At 54.5% G+C, this 19503-nt stretch overlaps 2 protein-coding genes across 2 annotated transcripts in view; one reads left to right on the top strand and one right to left on the bottom strand.

The window, feature by feature from the left end:
• Positions 1-1804: 1804 nt before the first annotated feature.
• On the top strand, positions 1805-9605 carry RCVRN (recoverin). The gene is made up of 3 exons (XM_047832875.1): positions 1805-3108; positions 6202-6313; positions 9233-9605. The coding sequence occupies exons 1-3, from the start codon at positions 2728-2730 to the stop codon at positions 9346-9348; spliced, it is 609 nt and encodes a 202-aa protein (XP_047688831.1). The 5' UTR covers positions 1805-2727; the 3' UTR covers positions 9349-9605.
• A 3912-nt stretch (positions 9606-13517) lies between these two features.
• GLP2R (glucagon like peptide 2 receptor) overlaps positions 13518-19503 on the bottom strand; it is a 51622-nt gene continuing 45636 nt past the window's right edge. The window contains exons 12-13 of the mRNA XM_047833304.1: positions 14717-14758; positions 13518-13853 (exon numbers count right to left, since the gene is read on the bottom strand). Coding sequence (XP_047689260.1) covers positions 13518-13853; positions 14717-14758 — 378 coding nt within the window. The remainder of the gene's footprint in view (positions 13854-14716; positions 14759-19503) is intronic.

Genomic DNA, 19503 nt, shown 5'->3' with positions numbered 1-19503 from the left:
TCCTTGAAGGACTCTGGCTTTCACGCCGGGGAGGGGTCTCTGAGCCAAGGAGCACACGGCCTACTTCATGGCTGTGGGGCTGGCTTCACAGCCTGCTGGGGACAAGGGCAGAAGCAGGGACCAGACCGGTGACAGTGCCTGCAGGAGGTGGTATCGTGGAAGTCAGGGAAGTCGTCAGGGGCCGGATGTGCCGGCACACTGGGGTGGGGTGTGACAGGTGCTGACGGGACAGGACGGCCCCAGGACTCCAGTCCAAGCCACCGAAAGATGGACAGCCATTGAGTGCAACGGGAGCCGTGGGAGGGCCGCCCGGACACCCTCTCCACACCCCCTTTCCGGGCACCAGTGCGGATGGGGGTGCCGGCTCCGGTTCCAGGACGAGTGAGGGGAGGCCATCTTGTCCTTCGGCTCCGAGGAAGGGAAGGTAGGAGTTGGGGGTGGCGTGAGTGTGGCGGCCAGGCCCCCGTGAGCGGCCAAGATAGAGCTCCTGGCTCCGGGAGGGACGGACCCGGCCTCTGGGAAGAGACCGCTTCTTTCCGTGGAGGCAAGCCCGGGATGGGGAGACACAAACGGAGGTCCTCTGGTTGGGGGGCCGGCCTCCTCCCCAGCACCCTCTGGGGTTCGAGGAGAGTTTATGGCCCCAGCTCAGACTTAACAAACCCATTCACAATACATCATCTCCAACAACTTGTTTGACTAAGGCGCATACGCATAAACTCTCCCTCTGATAGAAGATGTTTATACAGGTTTTCAAACAAACCCCCCAGGTCATGACCCCTCTCCCAACAGCATCAACACAGCTGCCTGTGGTCCTTTCCACGCGGCGGGGCCCTCCTGGGTACGACAACCTGAGGAATGTGGACCCGAAGTACCAGGCTGCTTCCCACCTGGTTCTGGCTCCTTCCTCCTTGACTTTGGCCAGGGCAGAAGGCCCCAGGGTGGGGGGCGGGGGGGAGAGTCTCTGCCTCCTGCGTTAACCCAGGGCCCTGTCTCCTTGCCCTCCACCTCTTCTGCCAGGGCAACCCCAGCTCTTGCAAAAATGGAGCGTCTTAGCCCCTCACTCAGGCCTCCTCGGGAAAGGAGGTAGTTGCAATATAACAGACCCCGAACAGAGAGCCTGGCAGACCAGGGCTTTCCTTCCGGCTTTGCCGTTTAGCAACGTGTGACCCAGGCAGGCTACATGCCCTTCAGGGCTCCATTTCCTCCCTATAATATTGCCTCTCCTGATCCGCAGGCCCCACGCGGACAGGCCCAGCACGAGCAGGCATTTCTAATCACCTCCCCCATCTGGTTCAAGGGCAAGAGGTGAAGCCTGTGGCCTCACTTTCATGGGCTGGGGTGGATTGGTTTGTTGGTTGGTTGGTTTTTGAGTTTGGTGACTGTCTTATTCCCAACTGCTCTTGAGAACAAACACCTCGCTACGGGATAGTGAAGTTCTAGGAAAAAAAAGAAAGGCCTTCCATTACGAAATCATATGCGCTCACAAACTGGTGGGAAAAAATAGTAAGTAAACACAGAGACACACAGAAACACCCCCAACATTAAGGCCTCCTGAGAAATCCTCTGGAACCCCAGGGGTCAGCACTGAAAAATCTGGTAACACTGGGCCGTCATCTCGGATGACCACACTCACATGGCTTTGACCACAGGCAGCCCCTTCTGTGTGTGGTACAGGCCTCACCACCTGTCTTGTCCCTGATTCACCTGCTTCGCTCACTTCCTCCACCTGCTGGCCCCTGAAGGCAGTCTAGATTTTGATCCCTGTTGCAGATGAATAAGTAACATGAATTTAGCACTGTGTGCCAGGCTCTAACTGCATTGCATGTATTAACTCATTTTAGCCTCAAAATAACAATGAGATAGATACTGTTTTTATGCCTTTTCACTCAAGGAATATTCACCGAGAGCCCAAACCTGCCAGGCACCATTCGGGCAATGGCAATGTGGCTGAGAACAAAACAGAGAGACTCCCTGCCTTCACGGAGCTTTCGTTCTGGTACAGGCATAGCACACGAGATCATTAAAAGTGAATCAGGAGCTGTACCTGCAAGGGAGGAAAATAAAGCAGGGTTTGGGGCATGCAGACAGCTGGCAGTGGGGTGTGTTGTTGTAAATAGAGTAGTCAGTCCAGCTTGCTGAGAAGGTGACATTTGAGGAAAGCCCTGAAGGAGGTGAAGAATTTGAGGAGCACTGTAGGCACAGAGAGGTTAAGAAACACGCCTAGGGTCACACAGCTACTAAGTTGCAAAGCTGGGGTTTGAACCGGGGCTGGCTCCAGAGCCTGGCTTTTAAGGGTTGCGGTATAGGGCCCAATGCAAGATGCCACTCCTGTCCCTGGGACCTTCAGAGTTTGGGGGCGGGGGGGAAGACAGGCCATGAGCCCCATGGCTTCTGGAAAGCTAGAGTCGAAGAGGAGGAGGAGGGACGGACAAGGGGCAGCAGGGAAGGCCAAGGCTTTGGCTCTGAAGTTTCTGACCTCCTGCCCTGTCCTCCCAGAAGGCCGAGATGGATTGGCCACCTGCTGTCAGCTCTTTATTTTAATCTTGGTGGGGGGGGGGGGGGGTCTTGGAGCTTGCACCCCGCCCCCACCCGATCCCGGCCCCTCCTCCCTCCCAGTGCTGGGGTGAACCTGCCACACGGCCTCTCATCTGCCAGCACCTTCTCCTCTGCCTCCAGCAGCACCCGCCTCTGCAGCCAGGAGACCACCCCAGCCGCCCGGCCTCACCCATGGGGAACAGCAAAAGCGGGGCCCTGTCCAAGGAGATCCTGGAGGAACTGCAGCTGAACACCAAGTTCACAGAGGAGGAGCTGTGTGCCTGGTACCAGTCCTTCCTGAAGGACTGTCCCAGCGGCCGCATCACGCGACAGGAGTTCCAGAGCATCTACGCCAAGTTCTTCCCCGAAGCCGACCCCAAGGCCTACGCCCAGCATGTGTTCCGAAGCTTCGACGCCAACAGCGACGGCACCCTGGACTTCAAGGAGTATGTCATCGCCCTGCACATGACCTCCGCGGGCAAGACCAACCAGAAGCTGGAGTGGGCCTTCTCCCTCTACGACGTGGACGGCAACGGAGCCATCAGCAAGAACGAAGTGCTGGAAATCGTCATGGTCGGTCTCCAGCGCCCCGTGGTGGGACCGGGGTCACGGGCCTGGGGGGCGGGGTCCGGGCCCCCGCCACCACTGCCGCCCCCGGGGTGTGGGGGTGCCCCGATGGGGCCGGGCTGGCAGGTGGAGCGGGGATCCCAGCTCTGGGGCTCAGGGGTGCTGAGTGCACGGGAGGAGGGGTCTCCAGGGTTTCTTCTCTCCCTTCCTTCCTTCCTTCCTTCCTTCCCTGCCTCCTTCCCTCCCTCCTTCTTTCTTCTTTCCTTCCTTCCCTCCCTCCTTCTTTCTTTCCTTCCTTCCTTCCCTCCTTCTGTCCTTCCTTCCATCTGCCCTTCTGTCCACGTGTCCTTCCATTCATCCTTCCAACCTCCATTAAAATGTGTTTCCAAACCTTCCACAGTACATATTCAGCTTCTTCCACAATTAGTTTTAAGTCCGTAACATGTTTCCAATACACAGCAGAAGGAGGCCAGCTTTGAGGGACGTGAAATCTGGGTTCCAGTGCTCATGGTCTTTCGTAGCCTGGGACAGGCCACTTCACCCCGGGCTGTTGGGCGGGGGGGCTCTGCTTTCACACCCACCGCCCCCCTCCCCAACCGTGTGCTCTGGACTGAGCGAGGGGTCTTCGGGCTCCTTGCTGGCCAGCGCTTCCGAAAACACACTCACTCTCCTTCCTGCCCGCACTGGCCCAGCATCACATCATTTGCTGTAAAGAATTTAGGTGTCTCGAGAATAGTCCTACTTAATAGGTGAAACTTAAAAGCAATTGCAATTGCCTTTAATTCCATCATCCAGAGGGAGAGACCGTCAGCATATTGGTATATGCCTTCCCAGCCCTTCATCTCTATATATTTAAAAATAATTTTAGGAACTATGGCATCGCCATGTAGGATTTCTATCAGAACTTTCTTCAGTTACGATTTTGTTATGTTTTCTCTCCCCATGGATCCTCTTCAAAGCCATTTTAAATAGTTGCTTAAAATTCCATCTTAATGGAAGTGCCATAAAAAATATATAAGTAGCCCCATATTTTTGGGCAATTCGGATGCTTCTATTTTTTCCGTATGATGTCATTTGAGGTGCTCTTCACTTGGTGTCTTTTCCCTAAATCTTTTTAGTCCCCCCTCACTTACCCCACATCCTTGCTTTATTTCCCTAATTCCGTGCCTGGCGAGAGGGGAGAATGTCTCCATCTTTTATTTCATTTTTTTGGTGCATTTGTAACCTTGTTTTCGTTTGCACGGCCCACCCCCTGATTAGGGAGAGACCATAGACCAAGTAGCCAAGAGGGCGGCCCGCGGGCAGCAGACTCTGCTTGGGCCTCCCGTTCAGGGCGGGAACCTCACTGGCACCCGGGCACCACCCACAGATAGCTCCCCTGGGTTGGCAGGTGGCCTGGGACAGGGACCGCGTCCTCAGAACCACCTAAAGGGGGTCAGGCCCAGCCGTGGCCTGCAAATTGGTTGCTCCTTGAGGAAGAGGAGGAGGAAGGGGAGGGAGAGGGGGGAAGGGGAAGAAAGAAGGGAGGGAAAAAGGGAGAGGGGGAGGGGTAGCAGCCAGCTGCTGAGGTTGTGCAAGGTGGTGCCCGGGTTCTGCAATTCACTCGATCGCGCGGCCGCTGCCCTGGGAGACCCAAGTTATGGGTTCTAATCCCAGCTCTCGTGGCCTTGGAAAAAATCTCTGGGGCCCGGGGTAAGGCCTGTTCCTTCACTGAGCCCCTGGCGGTCTGTCCTCGGAGTTAGAAGCAGGATGGGGCAGACAGGCATCGTGGCCGGTGTTTAGCAGTTGGGCCTGCACATGGTCGCCCCGGCTCAGGACAGAGAGAGGCGTTCAGGGAGCCCCCACCCACACTTGCTGGGCCCCCCAGGCCCTGAGTGCTGCCAGCCAGGCTCCTGCCTGGAGTGGATTTTTGCTTCGCTTGCTACAGCTTGCGGGGGGAGGGACGGGGGGAGAGGGGGGACTCGAGAGGAGACTTCCCAAAGCTTTTGACCTTCCCTCCAGGCTAGTTTCACAAGCTTACTGCCCCTGCCTCGGTGTCTCCAAGGTGCCCCCCACTCCCACCCAACACGCCTGCCTGCCCTCCAGGCCTGGGTTTACTGAGCTGGTGGAATCCTAGTAACCCGGAGCTGGCAGAGCCCAGGGAGACCTGCCCAGGTCTCCCCTCCCTGTCACGGGCCCTGCTTTGTCCTACGTCACACACCGAGCTCCTTTACTAGCGTGAGTAGAGAGAGGCGAGAAGGATCCTGGAGCCTAAATCTAAATCTTTCTCTGGATCCCCCCCCTGAGCGGAAGCATAAATGAGAGGCTTCCTGTGTCCTGGGTGGGGTGGGGGTGGGGGTCGGGGTGGGGGCTTTGGAATGTTCTCGTTGATACTCCCCTCTCCCTTCCCCAGCCTCTGGGATGCCCTCCAAGTGGAGGTTCTAGAACCAAACTGCTGGGTTAGAATCTCTGCTTCTCTGCTTCTAGCCGGGAGACTTTTAGCACACTAGTTTATCTCAGTTTTTTCACCCATAAAATGGGGCCAGTGACACCCACCTCGCTGAGGTTGTCGCGAAGGTAACATACGAAGATGTTTGGAAATGTGGCACAGGAAATGTTCAACACTTCTCACCAGTTCCTACCATGCGGCCAGCCCGGCTGGGTCACCGAGGTACCACATGGACCCGGAAGAAGCCGTTTGGTATCCTAAAACTTCCGGGCATCAGGCTCAAGGTAGCGGATCCCAGACTGCAACCTGGGGGCTGCTGTGGGCTTATCATCACAACGCTTTTAAGTTCTTCCTCTCATATTTTCATAAAATGAAAGTAATGTGCCTACATGGTCGGGAAATGCAAAAGGCACAGGAGGGAGAAAATAACCGACAGCCTCTTCACTTCTCCACCATGTTCCCTGTCCCTCCTGAGGATCTCGGAGGTGGAGACGCCCCGACCCCACTCCCGTGAATTCTGGTTCAGCAGGGCAGCCCGGGGCCTGGACATCTGCCTTTCAGTCTCTGCCATAGAGGATGCTTGGCCCCAGGTCGGGGTTGGGGGGGGGGGGGGGCGGCACACAGGCTTCTGCTTCTCCTTCTGATGAGAACTTCATCTTTATTTGCTGCAGGCTATTTTCAAAATGATCAGTCCCGAGGATGCGAAGAACCTTCCAGAGGATGAAAACACCCCAGAGAAGCGAACCGAGAAGATCTGGGGGTTCTTTGGAAAGAAAGATGATGGTGAATTCCCTCCCCTTTATAGCCTGTGGTTTTACAGTCATGGGTTGTTTCCTGGAGACCCCGAGAGTGATCCTTCCGGGGGCCAGTGCCCAGACAGGACGAGGGACATCTCATCCCAGTACACATTGCATGGCAGTCTGGGGGCTTGGAGTTGCGGGCAGGGGACACCCCATCCCAGCATGCACTACGGGGCCGTCTGGGGGCCTGGGGTCGGGGCCGGGGGACACTCATCCCAGCATGCACTGCAGGGCTGTCTGGGGGCCTGGGGTCGGGGCCGGGGGACACTCATCCCAGCATGCACTGCAGGGCTGTCTGAGGGCTTGGGGACAGGGGCAGGGGACACCCCATCCCAGCATGCACTGCAGGGCTGACTGAGGGCCTGGGGTCGGGGCCGGGGCACACTCATCCCAGCATGCATTGCAGGGCAGTCTGGGGGCCTGGGGTCGGGGGCAGGGGACACCCCATCCCAGCATGCACTGCAGGGCTGACTGAGGGCCTGGGGTCGGGGCCGGGGGACACTCATCCCAGCATGCACTGCAGGGCAGTCTGGGGGCCTGGGGTCGGGGGCAGGGGACACCCCATCCCAGCATGCACTGCAGGGCCGTCTGGGGGCCTGGGGTCGGGGGCAGGGGACACCCCATCCCAGCATGCACTGCAGGGCCGTCTGGGGGCCTGGGGGGGGGCCTGGAGGGGGGTCAGCAGAGCAGTCAGCAGGGCCCAGCTCTGCTCCCGCCCTGGAACAGACTGCTGATGGGGAATGCCACCACACGCCCCTGGCTCGCCCAGCTCCATCGCTGCCTGAGCCTCTGGGGCCAAGGGAAGGCTCTGGGTGGTGGGGCGTCTGTGAAGGACATATTCCGTCGCCAGCCTCAGCCGCCCTCGGAGTGGTGGAGAGTAAGGCCAGCAGCTCCTAAGCCGAGCGGACGCAGTGGCGGGTTTAGAGGAACTACAAAGCAGCTTTTTCTGTTTAAACGGGCTGCTTATCCGCCTTAGACGCTTGGGCGTGCTTTACTCGGTCTTAAGGATGCTCTCTGCAAGGTTAGGACAGGGCCGGCTGACTTCGGCTCAGTCTCAGGCCGAATTAGCATCGAGTCCCTGGTAAATGGGATCTCGGCTTACCTGGTTTTACTCTAGGGAGTCAGTCTGGGTCCCGGAGAAGATGGAATTCGATTTAGAGTAGCTTGCAAGGGATTTACTGAGGAAGGGCCCAGGGAGGCCGGGCTCGGGGAGGAGGGACGCGGAGGAGGTCGGGAATGCCACCAGACTGCAGAGAAGGTGGGACCCGCAGAGGAAGGTGCGGCAGAGAGTGGCGTCAGGCGGGGGCTGCAAAGTCATGTGGCCACGGGGGCCCGGATGGTGAAGGGACAGAAGGGGACAGTAGGCCTACTACGTGACAGGGACTGGCAAATAGTGGTCTGATGGCTTCCTGCTGATTGCTGCAGGCCCACTGGGACCTCATCACCTGATTTTCTTTCTTTCTTTTTTGGTAAATTTTTTGTTTACTTATTTATTTTTTTTTTAAATTTTTTTAAATTTTTTTTTCAACGTTTATTTATTTTTGGGACAGAGAGAGACAGAGCATGAACGGGGGAGGGGCAAAGAGAGAGGGAGACACAGAATCGGAAACTGGCTCCAGGCTCCGAGCCATCAGCCCAGAGCCTGACGTGGGGCTCGAACTCCCGGACCGCGAGATCGTGACCTGGCTGAAGTCGGACGCTTAACCGACTGCGCCACCCAGGCGCCCCTGTTTACTTATTTTTGAGAGAGAGAGAGCACAAGCGGGGGAGAGGCAGAGAGAGAGAGAGGGAGACACAGAATCCAAAACAGGCTCCAGGCTCCGAGCTGTCAGCCCGACACGGGGCTCGAACCCACAATCCATGAGATCACGACCTAAGCCAAAGTCGAGGTTCAACCGACTGGGCCGTCCAGGCACCCCACCCCCACCGGCTCTTTAACCCCGTCTGGCACATCGCTCAGGTCTGCCTCGTGTGGGGTCCCCTGTTCTACCTGAAAACTGACCCAGGTGAACATCACGGTCACAGGAGGCGGTGGTGTTCGGGGGCTGGTTCCGGATGACCCCACTGGAGACAATGAATGCCTCACTCCACAGCTGGGCTCTGTGGAAGTTTCAAGCTCTGTGTGAGGCTGATGGGGCAGCTGAGCCTTTACAACCCAAATTTCACGACCCAGACCTGTGCAGGGAATCACCCTGAATCCTAACCTGGGAAGGCACTAAGGATTTCCAGAAGGCGCGGAACATAGGCCAATGGAAACCCAGTTCAGTTCAGCCGAGCTTTGCATGTAGCAGGTGCTGTGCACAGAACCGTAAGCAGAAAGAAGCTCCTCTTTCCAGAGGTTTTTCAACATGGGACTGCCTTCCCCATCAGACCAGGAGCTGCAGCGACCTCAGCCCCAAGCACAGTGGCACTGCCACAGCCCGAGCACTGGGAGGGGGACAGAGAGCCCTCTCCGCAAGCCAGGCTCTCCCGGGGAACCACGTTTGGACCCCTCGTCACTCCTCACTCCCTGGGTGGATGCTGTTTCCTGCTTCTGACAGGGATTCTGTTTGCTTTGCTCAGTCTCCCAGAAGTCCCCCCCAGGGCTTGAAGCTTGGGGGCTAGGGCAATATTCTAAATATTTAATAACCAGCAAGGCAAAGGCTTGCTATGAAATGTTCTAAATATTTAATAACCCGCCAGAAAAGTCGAGGCACCAGAATGCACCCTGGAAGATCACCGAGAGGCCCAGGGCGCCCCGGGGAGGAGCTGGGTCTCTGGGGGGCGGAAGCCTCGGGGGGCGCAGATACTCCGTGTTTTCATATTGGATAACGTCCGCACGGGGCGCGCTGGCCGGCCTCAGCTCGGCCGCAGCTTGAAACAGCCGAGCCTGACGGCGCTCTTTTTCCCCCTTCGCGCACAGACAAACTCACGGAGGAAGAGTTCATCGAGGGGACCCTGGCCAATAAGGAAATCCTGCGACTGATCCAATTTGAGCCTCAAAAAGTGAAGGAAAAGTTAAAGGAGAAGAAACCCTGATGCCAACTGCGCAGCCCTGTCCCCCTCACCCCTTCCCCCCGCCGCGCACAGAAACCCAGGCATGCGCACACCTCCCCAGGGGCCAAGGGGGTTTCCCAGGCCTTAGCGTCCCTCCCGTTCCTCCCAGCCACCTCCTCTCTCTTGCCCGCCCCTTGGGGCCTCCGTGATAATCCCAGGATTGGGTCGCTGGAGTCTTACCAACCCTCCCCCCCCCCCCCCCCCCCCACCGTGTAAGCTCCTTTGTGGTTTGCTGGGTAAGCAGGTTCCAATAAATTCGAGAGGAGCTGGGCACACAGCTGACTGGTCGTTCTTGAACTGGGAGAAGGAATGATTTCTGTCGTCTCAGCCTCCGGGACCAGGACGTATGGCTGTTGCAGACACCCGCCAGGGTGGGGAGGGGTGAGGGGAAGGGAGCAAGCATTGCCCTGCTCTCTGGCAGATGGAGGGCTGCAGGGGGTGCCCTGTGGGCCTCCAACAAGCTGTTCCGGGTGGTGAGGTTACCGTGGAGACCTGCACAGCATGGGCAGGAGGGGCCGCTGCTCCAGAGGGTCAGGGAAGGCGTTATTGTTACAATCACCTGCCTAAGACACCCCTCCAGTATCAGACAAGTAGGAGCCAGCTCAGGGGGAGAAGAAGGACCTTGGGTCCAGCTCAGGGTAGCCCAAGGGTACAGCCAAAGGGCTTCAGGGTTCCTTCGCCAACCCCCACCCCGCCCCCCAGCCCTCCACGAGTGAATCTGATTTGTTGGGGAGTCCGGTTGGGGGCTTTTCACTTCTCTCTGAAGTCAGGGCACCCATGTCACTTGAGTTGAAAAGGAGATAGGGCACCTGGGTGGCTCTGTTGGTTAAGTGTCCACCCAGGACATCGATTTCGGCTCAGGTCATGATCTCATGGTTGTGAGATCAAGCCCCGGGTGGGGCTCTGTGTTGAGTGTAGAGCCTACATGAGATTCTCTCTTTGCCCCTTCCCCCCACTCACATGTGCTCGCACACTCTCTCTCTCAAAAAAAAAAAAAAAAAATTAAAAAATGCAAAGCCACCCTAGCTACCACCCCATACCTGTTAGGATGGCAATTATCAAAAAAGTAGAAAGTAGGTGTTGGCAAGGATGTGGATAAATTGGAACCCTTGTGCTTGGTTGGTGGGAATATAAAATAGTGCAGTTTCGGAGAACAGCTTGGCCATTCCTCAGCTTGGTTAAACAGAATGATCGTGTGATCCAGCCGTTCTCCTAAGCATCTATCCAAAGAATTGAAAACAGAGACCCAAGCAGACCCCTTCACACTGCCATGCTGACACAGCATGATTCGACAGTGGCTAAAATGGGGAAGCAACCCAGGCGTCCATCAACCGATGAATGGATCAAAAAAATAGCCGTCCAATGGAATATTATTCTGTCATAAGAAAGAATGAAATTTGGGGCGCCCGGGTAGCTCAGTCGGTTCAGTGTCCAACTTCGGCTCAGGTCATGATCTCACGGTCCGTGAGTTCGAGCCCCACATTGGGCTCTGTGCTGAGGGCTCAGAGCCTGGAGCCTGCTTTGGATTCTGTGTCTCCCTATCTCTCTGTTCCTCCCCTGCTCTCTCGCACTCTCTCTGTCTCAAAAATAAACAAAAAAGAATGAATGAAATTCTTTTTTTTTTTTTTTAATTTATTTTTGGGACAGAGAGAGACAGAGCATGAACAGGGGAGGGGCAGAGAGAGAGGGAGACGCAGAATCGGAAACAGGCTCCAGGCTCCGAGCCATCAGCCCAGAGCCTGACGCGGGGCTCGAACTCACGGACCGCGAGATCGTGACCTGGCTGAAGTCGGACGCTTAACCGACTGCGCCACCCAGGCGCCCTAAGAATGAATGAAATTCTAGTACATGCTGCAACATGGATGAACCTTGAGGACATTATGCTGAGCGAGATAAGCCAGTCACCAAAAGACAAATACCGTGATTCCGCTGATATAATTAACGTGCCTAGAATCGTCACGTTCAGAGACAGGAGGTAGAATGGTTGTGCCAGGGGCTGGGGTGGGAAGATGGGGGGTTATTGTTTAATGGGGGCAGAGTTTCCGTTTGGGAAGGTGAGAAAGTTCTGGAGACGGACGGTAGGGATGGTTGGACAATGCACTTAATGTCACTTAATGCACTTAGTGTGAATGCACTTAATGTCACTGAACTATAGACTTAAAAGTGGTTAGAGTGGCAAATTCAGTGTTATATATATTTAACCACAGTAAAAAACAGAATCACTCAAGAACTTCTAAAAATACCTATGTCCAGGCTCATTCAGACCAATTTCGTCAGAATCTCTGGCTCAGGCCCCGGCCATCAGTGTTTCTAGAAATTTCCTCAGGTAATTGTCATGCCAGGATTGAGACCCACTAGGCCAGACCTTCAAAGCAACAAGCAAAGTGAATGACCTACGGGGTGGTCTAGATGAGGGAAGACACTTGCTCCCCACCCTCTTGACCGCTGACCTCTGACCTCTGTCCCCTACCCTTCTGCCCACTCCTCTTGGTCCCCGAGGAGGCTTAATGCCACAGCCCTTTCTTCTACTTCTTTTTTTTTTTTAATTTTTTTTTAACGTTTATTCATTTTTGAGAGACAGAATGCAAGCAAGGGAGGGGCAGAGAGAGAGGGAGACACAGAATCTGAAACAGGCTCTAGGCTCTGAGCTGTCAGCACAGAGCCCGACGCGGGGCTTGAACTCACGAACCGCGAGATCGTGACCTGAGCCGAAGCCGGCTGCCTAACCGACTGAGCCACCCGGGTGCCCCCTGTTTCTTCCACTTCTACCCAAGAACAGCTCACTGGGTCCTTCAAGGCACCAGTAAGAAACACATGTCAAAGAATCGACCACATACAAACCAAATTAAATAAACTTGTTATTTTAATGTTTAGCAAGACAAGAGCAAGCTGTGTGTGTGTGTGTGTGTGAGTGTGCGTGCACGCGCCCACATGCACGCCATTTGCGGAGTGAAGACAGGGCAGGACATATTTACAGATGCTTTGGGGAAAGAAAAGTTCCCTCTATTCGAGGCCGGATCCCGGGTGACTCACCCGCATCTGATGATCCCAGGACATTTCTGTCCTGTGTCACCGATGAACGTGTGCTGAGTGCCTACTCTGGTCCAGCTGTGCTGGGACCCCAGCTTTCTAGGACGAGGAAAGTCAGGAACATTGAGAGCAAGGAGAAATTAGAAGGATGTGTATTTTAATGACTGAACTCTGGAAAATCTGGACCCCGCCCCCCCCCCCCCAAATACCCCTTTGCTTTGTTATGCCCTCGTCTGTCCTGGGGAAAGTGCCAAGAAAACCTCAATCACCAAGATAAATAATATTTTGGGGCAATTGTTAAAAAATAGAAACGAATATTAAAAAGTCCGTGATGAGCAGAATAGTCAATAAAGTCAGGATCAGACTCTGCCTTTGTAGGAACTGACCTCACTCTCAGCCTGGCCCTGGTTCTGGTAAAAAGTTATGTTTATAAAGGGCCCATCCGCTGTAGCTTGCGGATTATAGTTTATTTTTTTAATGTGTTAAAAATATCACTTATCGTGACAATCGAGGTGTTTTTCCCAGGACTGTCCGAAATCTTGTACCCAAACTGCGTTCCTCACCTGCCTCACCCTTGTCCCCACCCGTGTTGCAAAGCATCCTTGACAATGGAGTTGCCAAATAAAATACAGGATGCAGGACTTCATCTGAGTTGCAGATAAAGGGGAATACTGCTACAATACGATTAGTCATGTATCTGAAATGCAAATGTAACTGACTGTTATGTATTTGAACTCCTAAGTCTGGCAACCCGCCTTGATAAATACCATACCGTCCCTCCCCCTGTTGCGTGGCTCTATCTGGTCCCCTGGCAACGTACCCGCCCACGTACACATGCATTTTGCACTCCCTAAAAGCGACACTCCAGGGAATGAACACGCGTTTCTCTAGGCCGTTCCTCCTGTGGTTCTCCTTCAGCCCCTTGACTTATGCATTCAGTCGCTGAGCCTGACTCTAATGGCCCGGACCCCGCTCAGCCTCCGGATCACGCTCCCCTCAGGGTCTCCAGCATGCAAGACTGGGACGTGAACTGGATGCCAAAGTGGCCGGGGTGCGTGGGGAAGACCGGTGACTCTGAACCGTGCTCTCGGGGAGCAGAGCCAGGGCGGTGGGCCTCCAGCCTAGATCTCGCTCTCTTCCAGAATCTCCTCCATGGTGTGGGTCAGGGTGAAGTCTCCCTCGCTGCTCTCGGACAGGCTGCTGCCCCGGGGCCAGGCCCCGTGTCCCCGCGGCGGCCGAGCGCCCAGCCCCCCCAGGCCCTGCATGGCCAGGTGCAGGAGCTGCCCACCGCCCGGCGAGGGCTGCGGCTTCTGGAGCGTCCCCTTGCCGTCTGCCTGGGACAGCTTCTTGGGACATTTCCCCAGGAATCGGAAGTTCTTCTCCAGGACCCAGGCCATGCAGCCGGAGTGGCGGGCGAGCAGGAAGCGGACCCAGTGCTTGTGCAGTTCAGCCTTCACCTGCCGGGGTGGGGGTGGAGGGGAGAGAGGGCGGGTCACTGCCCTGGAGTCACTCTGCCGTGTGTGTGTGTGTGTGTGTCCTCTCGGTGATTATTTACTGCGTGGCTCCTACGTGTCGCCGCTGGGACACTTACCTCCTAACTGGGGATGATGAGCAGACAGAAGCAACTGAGAAGCACAGGACGCTGAGCAGGACAGTGGGGCGAGGGGGCAGAACTTTGAGATACGGTGTTCTGGAAAGGACTGTGTCAAGGCAGCACAGGACACGTGCCTGGCGGGCAAGGTGCCCCCTCGCGAAGACAGAGGCAGCAGCAATGAACAGGGAGGGGGAAGCGGGTTTTGCTGTCGAGAAGCTCCCATTCTAGTGGGTGAAAGGGGGCCTGGAAATTCCACCAACTCCTAAAGCCGAGAGAGAACCGTCTGGCCCCTGCCCTCCTCCTTTCGAGCCTCTTTCCAAGGTTTGCAATAATATTAATAAGAAAAGTCATCATAGTTACCAGGTGTGGGGCTTTTACCAGGAGCTCAGCAAGCCCAGGGCAATACTATAGGGCAGGGACAGATATTATTCCCAATGTACAGATGAGAAAACTGAGGCTCAAATAGCTACAGTGCCCTGATTGACTCAGGGTTGGGTTCTGAGCTTTTCACTCATCCCAACACCTTTTCCCACTGGTCTCAGCTGCCTCCTGCTCCCCCTGCTGGGTGCTCAGGATACAAATTTGTCCCAATACGTGCCTGGCACTGCACACTCCCCCCCCCCCCCCCCCCCACGGCACCATCACACGACCAGCCACCTCCAGGGGGGACAGCAGGAGGCCAACCCCGGCCTCACCGGAACCTGGCTGGCCGCTCCGGAGACGTACCTCTCCATTGGCAAAGCAGTACTGCAAGGCCACGAGCAATCCCTGTAACAAAAGGAGGAGGCGGTGAGAGGTTTGACTCGGTCAAAGGTGTCCGAGAGTCCCCTGGAAAGCCCAAGGGCCCGCCAGTCCTGGTAGCGTCCAGAAGAGGCAGACAATTACAATGCTAGCACTAACCAGAGGTCGTCATCCGGGTTATGTTAACCTGGATTTCGTGGGGGTCTCTTCTCACTTTGACCCCCACCCCCCACATCAGCCCAGTTGTTCGCTTAGATGCTTACAGGTGAATGGCGATGGAATCCCAAAGACCCTATATTCTTCATCCAGTTATACAAATATTGTACAAGACCACCGTCCCACGTCTACTTGCCCACAGTGAGCCTTGGCTAACTGTTTTGGGCCTGAATTTCATTCTTTGCTTTTGGGAGCTCACCCTCCCCTATTCCCCGGGCTTCTGGGAAGGCTGCCAGTCACGGTCCCCATGTTCCAGGATGGTCATCACCACAATAAACCAGCCCAAATGGGCATAGGGCCCAAACAGGGCCAACTGAGTTCTTTTCACTGGGAACGGAAAAAAAGGTTCAACTCTCTTCCCTGTGTTTGCCAACTGTATCCTGTCCAAGGAAGCCTGGAGATGCTCATGAGCATCTACCCAGCTGCGTGGAGGGGGCCTGTCCAAGGATGATGCCAACAGAGAGACAAGCAGAGGCTGGAGATGGTAAGATTTACAATTTTTGTTGGAGTACCTGGATCCAGCTATGCCTGATGCTGAAACTTTCACTTATGTGAGATAAGAAATATCCCCTTCTCTTGTCAGAACATTTGTTTTCGAAAGGTAGATCGGGGCGCCTGGGTGGCTCAGTGGGTTGGGCATCCAACTTCAGCTCAGGTCATGATCTCAACGTTTGTGAGTTTGAGCCCCATGTCGGGCTCTGGGCTGACAGTTCAGAGCCTGGAGCCTTCTTCAGATTGTCTCTCTCTCTCTCTCTCTCTCTGCCCCTCCCCCACTCACACTCTTGTGTCTCTCACTCAAAACTAAATAAACATTAAAATTTTTTTTTAAAAAAAGAAAAGTTAGGGGCGCCTGGGTGGCTCAGTCAGTTAAGCGTCCAACTTCAGCTCTGGTCATGATCTCACGGTTTGTGGGTTCAAACCCCGCGTCGGGCTCTGTGCTGACAGCTCAGAGCCTGGAGCCTGCTTCGGATTCTGTGTCTCCCTCTCTCTCTATCCCTCCCTGACTAGTCCTCTGTCTCTCAAAAATAATAAATGTAAAAAAAAAATTAAAAAATAAAGAAATTTCATGCCAGTAATTTCTCATCACGCTTAGATAAAATAATGTCTCCTCACCACAGAAGGGACTAAAGGCGACCTGGGCTCTGTGTCTGTGTCGCTGACTTGATCTTTGTGCCCTGTTTACCCTTAACCACTGTTTTCCAGCCACACCGGCCTTCTGGTTCCCTCCAGCATCTCAAACTAATGTATTCGTTACCTGTTGCCATATAACTTGGTGGATCAAAACAGTAAAGATTTATCACCTCACATACTTACTATGGGCCAAGAATCTGGCAGTGGCTAAGCTGGGTATTTTGGCTCAGGATCACCGTTCAAGTTACGGTCAAGATGTTGGATGGAGCCTTAGTCTTCTGAAGGCTTGACTTGCTTCCAAGATGGCTCACACGCCTGGCACGTTGGTGCCGGTGGGTGGTAGGAGGCCTTGGTCTCCCCCACAGAGCTGCTTGAATGTCCTCATGACACGGGGGCTGGCTTCCCCCAGAGCGGGGGTTGATCCAAGGGAGCAAAATGGAAGCTACAACCCCTTGATGAGGTGGCCTCCAAAGCCACACACCTTCATGTCCAAAGTACGGTCACACAGGTCAACCCTATTCCATATGAACGGGGACTCTGCGGGGCCGTGAGCACCAGGAGGAGACGATCCTTGGGGGCCATATTGGAGACTGACTAGCATGACTCATTCCTTACTGAGGTCCTTTCACACTTTCTGTCTTCTGGACCCTTCTTCTCTCAACTCTCTGCCTAACTGGCTTCTCAAAATCCAGGTCTTGGCTCAAATATCACCAGAGCTGTGGGCTCTCTCGTTTATATTCTTTGTGGCCCGAGAATTATATTGTTACTTGCCAGTCAACTTGGCTATTATCTGTCCTTCCCTGCCCCTGCCCCAGCAAGCCTCGCATCTTTTCACGGCCAGATCCCCAGCACCAGAAACGAATGTCTGGCACATGAGAGGAGCTCAGTCATATCCATAAAAGGAATACGGGAATGAGTGAATGAGTGAATGAATGAATGAGTTGGATTTCTGTAACTTACTCCTACAGGAGTCTTGCCTTGTACTATGTCGGACGATTTCTAAAATAGGACAGGACAGTTTCCTTTCTGTTGTCTCCCTAGTCATTTGTAAAGAATTGTGGGGGCCCCTGGGTGGCTCCGTTGGTTAAGCATCTGAGTCTTGACTTCGGCTTAGGTCATGATCTCACGGTTCATGGGTTCGAGCCCTGCATTGGGCTCTGTGCTGACAGTGCAGAGCCTGCTTGGGATTCTCTCTCTCTCCCTATCTCTCTGTTCCTCCCCCTCTCAAAATAAATAAGTAAACATTAAAGGAAAAAAAGAATGGTGGACACAAGGGTCCCAGTAAAAACAATAGGCCACCTTCACACAGCACTTCCCTTTCCAGAACTTCTCTGTTGGGGAATTCTCAGTACAGGGATACTGACTTGATATTGGAAAATTTTTCTGGATTCACTGCTCAACTGCCAGAGTTCTGGAATCAAGGCTACTCTAGCTCATGTTGGTCTCCCAGCATTTTCTGACTCTTATGCTTCCTCATGTGATAACCACCCGAGCTGAGCTCCATGCCACGGCTTCCCGCCCACCATGACATGAGGGCCTAGGGGGCCTGGACTGTGTGCCTGAAATACTGGACCTCCATACGTGTGCAGGACCCAAGCACTTGAGTGTTTATGGGAGGAACCTCGTAAAAAGCCAGGACTCACAAGCAAAGGACACATTTCCAACTGAAGAGTGAAGGTCACAGGGAAGGCTGACTCTACCATCTCTGTTGAGAACATTTCTCTTACCCCTAGTGGCTGGTAAGGGGGGTCTGGTACTGGGAAAGGAGCTGACATTGTAAAGGAATTATAACATGTTGCCCTGGGGGGGGGGGAGGGGAAGTTTTTATGTTTTCTTATGGAAGCTAAAAGTCTAGCATGCTGGCTATCCTGATGTCACTTTGGAATCTGCCCGTCAGTGCGGGATTTTTCTTTCTCTTATGCACCCCATATTCCATGGCTATAGCTCCTAAACAGGGGCACAGTGGGACCATTTTATCACTGTCAAACACACAAGTTCATTGGAGGCTCACAGCCACCCGGTGCAGTTAGTGGGGCTGGTCACGCTTGCCTCTGGACATATGATATCAGAAAGGTGTCAGAATTCTCACAAATGACTTGGCTAAAATAGGATTCCACATCACAAACGTGTCCTTCATGTCTTCGGGTTCTTGGGTCACCATTTTAGGAGCCTCCTGGCGTCCAGTTAACTCTGCTTCCAGATAAAGCAAGTGAGAAGGGAGTGGTCCCACAGAAGAGACGACACTCACTCCCAACGTGACCACCACTGGGCAGTCTTCCCAAAGATCCCTTGAAGGTGAAACTCCCTAAGAGATGGACGCTTGGGGGCGCCTAGATGGCTCGGTTGGTTGAGCTTCCGACTTCGGCTCAGGTCATGATCTCGCGGTCCATGGGTTCGAGCCCCACGTCGGGCTCTGTGCTGACAGCTCAGAGCCTGGAGCCTGCTTCCGATTCTGTGTCTCTGTCTCTTCCCGCCCCTCCCTCACTCCCTCTCTCTCTCTCTCCCCCTACTCTCTCTGTCTCTCAAAAATAGATAAACATTAAAAAATTTTTAAAAAGAAAAGAAATAAGCACTCGGAAGAGTGAAGGACCCTCCAAGCAGCTGCTAGGTTCATGCCAATTCCTGCCGATGCACTGAGATGGGACCCACCGGATTTGCTCCCGCACCTCTGCCCACCCACACTCTCACTTCTGCCTGGCCACATGGAGGGGAGCCGTGCAGGGGTGCTCAGAAGGAGGGAAGCCTCTGCGCATGCACAGACCCTCTCAGTGTGCTTCCTGCCCCAGTCTGCAGGGCCACCCTGGTTCCTCACGTCCTTCAGCAGGTGCAGGGTGAAGGGCAGAGCTCCAGCTGCAGGACCAAAGGATCCAGCGTGGTGGCCAGTGTCTAGAAATGGTCCCAAAGATCTCTCCCCTCCCTGTAGGCATATGCTACCGCTCACAGGAAGTGTTAGACCTGGTTTGTCCCCTCCCCTCGAATCTGGGATGGACCTTGTGACTCTTTCTGCCAGTACAACATGGTGGAAGAGATATCCTGGGATTTCCAAGCCTACACCTTAGGAGGGTTGGAAGTGTCTACTTTCTCCCTCTTAGAACATTTGCTTTGGGGATGCTCTGAGAGGCCAGCTGCCCGGTTAGGAGATGCCCAAGATACATGGAGGAGAGCTGAAGTTCTGTGATTAAGAGCTTCCGCGGAGCCCCAGCCAACAGACCATGTCAATGTCCAGCCACGCGAATGGGTCATTTTGGATGTTCTGACCCAACCGAGCTTTCAGATGTGCTCAGCCCCATTCAAAAGTTGCATGTATCCAAAGTATCACCCTCCTGAGCCCAGGTGGCCCAGCTTATAGATTCATTAAAGATAACACGGTTCCTTGCTTTAAGCCATGAAGTTTTGGGGTAGTTTGCCACATAGCAAATGATGGC

Source organism: Prionailurus viverrinus, chromosome E1, assembly GCF_022837055.1.
Source record: "Prionailurus viverrinus isolate Anna chromosome E1, UM_Priviv_1.0, whole genome shotgun sequence".
NCBI lineage: Eukaryota > Metazoa > Chordata > Mammalia > Carnivora > Felidae > Prionailurus > Prionailurus viverrinus.
This window is presented reverse-complemented; position numbering and strand designations above follow the sequence as displayed.